This window comes from Heterodontus francisci, chromosome 27, assembly GCF_036365525.1.
Source record: "Heterodontus francisci isolate sHetFra1 chromosome 27, sHetFra1.hap1, whole genome shotgun sequence".
NCBI classification, from domain to species: Eukaryota; Metazoa; Chordata; class Chondrichthyes; order Heterodontiformes; family Heterodontidae; genus Heterodontus; species Heterodontus francisci.
In genome coordinates this window covers 4,466,615-4,472,614 of record NC_090397.1, presented here as the reverse complement: position 1 = coordinate 4,472,614, position 6,000 = coordinate 4,466,615, and the positions used below count along the sequence as shown (strand labels likewise).

General features: G+C 49.7%; 1 protein-coding gene across 3 annotated transcripts in view; it reads left to right on the top strand.

Moving 5' to 3' along the window:
- Nucleotides 1-4,501: 4,501 nt before the first annotated feature.
- Nucleotides 4,502-6,000, top strand: part of appl2 (adaptor protein, phosphotyrosine interaction, PH domain and leucine zipper containing 2) — a 199,799-nt gene continuing 198,300 nt past the window's right edge. For all 3 annotated transcript variants that reach the window (XM_068058746.1, XM_068058745.1, XM_068058747.1), the window contains exon 1: nt 4,502-4,637. In XM_068058746.1, coding sequence (XP_067914847.1) covers nt 4,584-4,637 — 54 coding nt within the window. In that variant the 5' untranslated portion in view covers nt 4,502-4,583. The remainder of the gene's footprint in view (nt 4,638-6,000) is intronic.

Sequence of the window (6,000 nt, the reverse complement as noted above, 5' to 3'; positions counted from 1 at the left end):
GTGGTATGCTATCCAGGAACATCAAATTATTTAAAGGGACAGGAAACTCTAAACCCAGCTCATCAAATTTAAGACAGTCTAGGCAAATTAATTTAACCTGGCCCAGTTCAGGATGTTTCAGATCTGGCCCCGGCTTGTTGTTGCAGTACATAGTGACCAGCCGTCAGATTTTCAACATGGCAGCTTCTAACATCCGTGGCTTTGTTGCATCTGCTCTATGGCACCAGAGACTGCTCAGCAGCACACAGGGAGCGCCTGCCTCTTGTATTCCAACAGACAGACTGCACTCTTGTGCTGACTAATGGACAAAGCATTCTTTGGCAGACAATTAACAATAAAATACTGGGGTGAATTAAAAAATGGACGACTGGCAATTCCTTTTGTGTGGATGGGTTGTACAGCAGGAGGAGTATGCAGGGAGGGGTGTGTATGGGGTGAGGCATGCAGGGAAGGCATGCAAGTGGAGGGAGATGCAGAGAGAGGGGTTGCAGAGGGAAGGGGATGCAGAGGGAAGGATATGCTGGGGAGGTATATGAATGGGAGGAGTTTCCAGCGGGAAGGTTGTGCAAGAGATGGGTGTGCAGTGAGTGGGAGCACCGAGAAGGGGTTCAAGTGGAGGAGAGCAGGGGATGTGGCACAGGAGAGGGGTGGAAGAGGAGAGGGGTGGAAGAGGAGAGTGGAGGGGGAGGAGTGCAGGGGAAGGGTGCAGGGGAGGTAGCAGAGGGGAGGGGTTGAGGAGGAGAAGCATGAGGAGAAGTGCAGGGGATGTGGCACGGAGGGGGGGGGGGGGAACAGTGTAATAGCACAGGGAGAGGGGCGCAGGAAAGGAGCACAGGAGGAGGGGAGGAGGAGGAGCGTAGGGGAAGGGCACAAGGGGAGGGGCAGGTTCTAAGATGAATGGTTCCTAGATAGGTGAGTTTTATGATGGTTGGTGTTCAATGGTGAATGGGTTCTAAGAAAAGAGATTTTAAAAACGAGCCATTCTACACAATTAGTTCTACAATGAGCGGGTTCCACTCCCCTATATCCCCACCAATAATGCGCTAAAGCCCTACCGTATAATCCCCTATATACCCACAATATAATTCTCTATATCCTCACAGTATAATCCCCTATTACCTACTGTATATGAAAAGTGCCATGGTCCTGTAGTTTTGTTCCGGGAATATGCGGTTTGCCTTTAAGGCTTGCCAAGGATCAGTATTGCTTTAAGAACTGGCAAGCCTCAGAAGTTATAGAAAGGTACATTTTCATTGCCTTAGAAGCAGCCATTTGGAGACTGCGATTCAAAGGGTGCATTCTCATTACCATAGATCTAGCCACTGGAAGTGAGTTTCAGACACAGACAGAGAGGACACAGCTGTGGTGTCAAAGCCTGGAACAAGAGCTTTCAACCATTTAAACTGAAGGAATAGGATTTTTAGTCTGTTTATTATTATCCCTCAAAATTCTAAGAAAGAGTCAAGCCAAAACTGAGATCTCTGGTAATTTAAATTGAAGAAAGGGAAGTTAGACTATGATAATCATTTATCCCTCAAAAACTCTAAAGTCAGCTTGATTCCATTGAAAGTATTTGCAAGTCGTTAATTGTTGAAATTCGCTGGAGAAAGAAAGCAACATCCTGTGAGGACTTCGAGCAACATCCTGTGATGACTTCGGGCAACATTAGATTGTAAATTTGCAAGGACTTTTTTCGACTTTAAGTGTTGTTTATATCTTCATAGTGTTTAAAAATTTAGGTCTTCTAGTTAAAGAGTTAATTTATTGATTTAAAGACACCTGGTTTGGTTAGCCTCATTTGGGGGTTAATAGATGGTAGTTTGGTTGGGTCTTTCGTTAATTTGGAAAGTTTAAATGATATGTTAGCCGATCTGTGGAGTGATGGGATTAAATTAACAGTCTGTTGGTCCCACCAGAATCAGAATCGTATATATTGATTGGGGGCTTTGACAGGAGCGGTTGGTCGTAACATATAATCCTCTCTGTCCCCAACGTTTAGTCCCCTACATACCGACTGTATAATGCTGCATATCCCCACCGTATGAACCCCATATACCCCACTGTATAATGCCCTGTACCCAACCTATACCATGGTTGTCCAACATATGGCCCGTGGGCCAGGATCCAGCCCACCAAAGATTTCCATCTGGCCGCAGGTGTAAACTGTACCCGGTACCGTTCCTCATCCTCGCCAGCGGTCCGTGACTGGAGATGGGAAATTTCCCTTTGTCTCCTTCTTGCAGACCGGCCTTTTTAAAAACATTGCGCTGTCAGTTTCACAGCTGACAGGTGCTGAAGAGGAACGTGCTTCCCAACCTCGGACAGATATGGGGTTTTCCAGCAGACTTGTTTAAAAAGTCAGGACACCCCAAATTTGTCCGAAGTTGGGAAGTGCATTCCAACTTCAGCAGCTGTCAGCTGTGAAACTGACAGTGCGATGTTTTCAAACAAGCTGACCAACCACAAAGCTGCTGTGCTGCACGCTCCTGCTCCCTGCAACTGTCAGAGCGAGAGCATGAGGGGGGAAACAAAGAGAGAGAGGGAACAAAGAGGGGGGACAGAGAGAGAGAGAGGGGACGGACAGAGAGAGTGGGGACGGAGAGAGAGAGACAGAGAGAGACAAATACAGAGGGGGGACACAAGAGAGAAAGGGAAGATAGAGGGGGGGACACAGAGAGTGAGGGCGACACAGAGTGGGGGAACAACACAGAGAGGGAGAAACACAGGGGGAGAGAGAGAGACAGAGACAAAGAGGGTGGTTAGCACTGCAGCCTCACAGCTCCAGCGACCCAGGTTCAGTTCTGGGTACTGCCTGTGCGGAGTTTGCAAGGGGTTTGCAATGGGTTTCCACCGGGTGCTCTGGTTTCCTCCCACAGCCAGACTTGCAGGTTGATAGGTAAATTGGCCATTATAAATTGCCCCTAGTGTAGGTAGGTGGTAGGAGAATTAAGGGAAGGTGGGGATGTGGTAGGGAATATGGGGGTTAATGTAGGATTAGTATAAATGCTCGTACACACTACTGAGTCAGCGGCGCTTGAGATGGCTTGGCCATGTGAGCCGCATGGAAGATGGCAGGATCCCCAAAGACACATTGTACAGCGAGCTCGCCACTGGTATCAGACCCACCGGCCGTCCATGTCTCCGCTTTAAAGACGTCTGCAAATGTGACATGAAACCCTGTGACATTGATCACAAGTCGTGGGAGTCAGTTGCCAGCGTTCGCCAGAGCTGGCGGGCAGCCATAAAGACAGGGCTAAAATGTGGCAAATCGAAGAGACTTCGTAGTTGGCAGGAGAAAAGACAGAGGCGCAAGGGGAGAGCCAACTGTGCAACAGCCCCGACAAACAAATTTCTCTGCAGCCTGTCACTCTAGAATTGGCCTTTATAGCTACTCCAGGCGCTGCTTCACAAACCACTAACCACCTCCAGGCACGTATCCATTGTCTCTCGAGAGAAGGAGGCCCAAAAGAAAAAAGTATAAATGGGTGGGTGATGGTCTGCACAGATTCAGTGGGCTGAAGGGCCTTTTTCAGTGCTGTATCACTCTATGACTCTATCACACCTGACAGATGAATATCTATCCAGAATACTCTGTATCACTACAAGTGTGCAGGCAGACGTTGATTACTTGTTATTATTTAGAGAAACAGCACTGAAACAGGCCCTTCGGCCCACCGAGTCTGTGCCGACCATCAACCACCCATTTATACTAACCCCATATTCCTACCACATCCCCGCACCACCTACCTATACTAGGGGCAATTTATAATGGCCAATTTACCTATCAACCTGCAAGTCTTTGGCTGTGGGAGGAAACCGGAGCACCCGGCGAAAACCCACGCGGTCACAGGGAGAACTTGCAAACTCCACACAGGCAGTACCCAAAATTGAACCCGGGTCGCTGGAGCTGTGAGGCTGCGGTGCTAACCACTGCGCCACTGTGCCGCCCTGTAAAAGCAAAAAAATGCCAGGTATTGCTCTAAATCAGTGTCCAACATAGTGATGAGAAAGTAAGTCAATAAATTAATCTTCTCATTTAAAGCTTTCTTCACAAAAATGCACACTTGTTATTTTGATTAATACATTTTAATTCCTTTATCTTTCCAAAATTGTCTCACTGGCCCGATGTAATACGAAAATTATAATGTGTCCCCATGCAAAAAGGTTGGACAACCCCTCCCGATATCTCACTATAGAATCCCTTAGACCTTTCCATATCTGTCCATTATGATTTTCAACAAATCCCACGAGACATGAGTGACCCCTCGATGCATCTCGGCTGCACGTCAACATCTTCCCGGTGTGCATAGGAACCGCAGTGATCACGTGGGCAGGTGGAGGCCGGCACACGGGATGGAGGGGCGGGGTCAGGGGCGCGCACGGTACAGAGGGGCGTGGTCAGGGACGGAGGGGAGGGGTCAGTGCCGCGGTCAGGGGCGCGCACGGGACGGAGGGGCGTGGTCAGGGACGGAGGGGAGGGGTCAGTGCCGCGGTCAGGGGCGCGCACGGGACGGAGGGGCGTGGTCAGGGCTGCGGTTGTTGTTTGGAGGCCGTGTTGTCGTTTTGGGATACGCGGAACGAAGATGCCGCCCGTGGATAAACTACTGCTGGAGGAGGCGCTGCAGGACAGCCCGCAGGTACAGACCGGCCCCCGGCCTAGCCCCATCTCAGACCCGGCCCGAATTTACTTGCAGGCCCGATTCGAACTCAGTCCTTTCCCGGTGCAGCGGCGGCGCCGGGGGAGCTGATAGCCGGTTTATAATCTCGGTACAAAAACAAGAAATGCTGGATTCACTCAGCAGGTCTGGCAGCATCTGTGGAAAGAGAAGCAGAGTTAACGTTTCCGATGAAGGGTCACTGACCCGAAACGTTAACTCTGCTTCTCTTTCCACAGATGCTGCCAGACCTGCTGAGTGAATCCAGCATTTCTTGTTTTTGTTTCAGATTTCCAGCATCCGCAGTATTTTGCTTTTATTATAATCTCGGTAACTGGGAATAAATCAAACCCACTTCCCAGGGAAAGGAACTCCCCCCCCCGCCGCCCATTACGAAATTCCTCCCTCCCCACATACTGTTCTCACTGCGTGCCCCCAATTACAACCCCCCCCCCCCCCCCCCCTCACCCAGACCCCAACATACTCTCACCTCCCGTGTTCCTGTAGTCTGTGTAGAAATGCAGCAAGACCTGGACAATATCCAGGCTTGGGCTGTTAAGTGGCAAGTAACATTCACACTACACAAGAGGCAGGCAATGACCATCTCCAACAAGTGAGAATCTAACCATCTCCCCTTGATGTTCAGAGGCATTACCATCGCTGAATCCCCCACTATCAACATACTAGGGGCTACTATTGACCAGAAACTGAACTGGAGTAGCCATGTAAATACCGTGGCTACAAAAGCAGGTCAGAGACTAGGAATCCTGCGGCAAGTAACTCACCTCCTGACTCCCCAAAGTCTGTCCACCATGCATCAGGAGTATGATGGAATACTCTCCACTTGCCTGGATGAGTGCAGCTCCAACAACGCTCAAGAAGCTCAACACCATCCAGGACAAAGCAGGTGTTAGATTGGCACCCCATCCACAAACATTCACTCCCTCCATCACCGATGCACAGTGGCAGCAGTGTGTACCATCTACAGGATGCACTGCAGCAACTCACCAAGGCTCCTTAGACAGCACCCTTCCAAACCTGCGACCTCTACAACTAGAAGTACAAGGGCAGCAAATGCATGGGAACACCACCACCTGCAGGTTCCCCTTTAAGTCACACACCATCCTGACTTGGAACTATATCACCATTCCTTCACTGTCGCTGGGTCAAAATCCTGGAACACTCTTCCTAACAGCACTATGGATATACCTACCTCACATGGACGACAGAGGTTCAAGAAGGCAGCTCACCACCACCTTATCAAGGGCAATTAGGGATAGGCAATAAATGCTGGCATAGCCAGCGACACCCACATCCCATGAATGAATGAACAAACCCCCTCCCC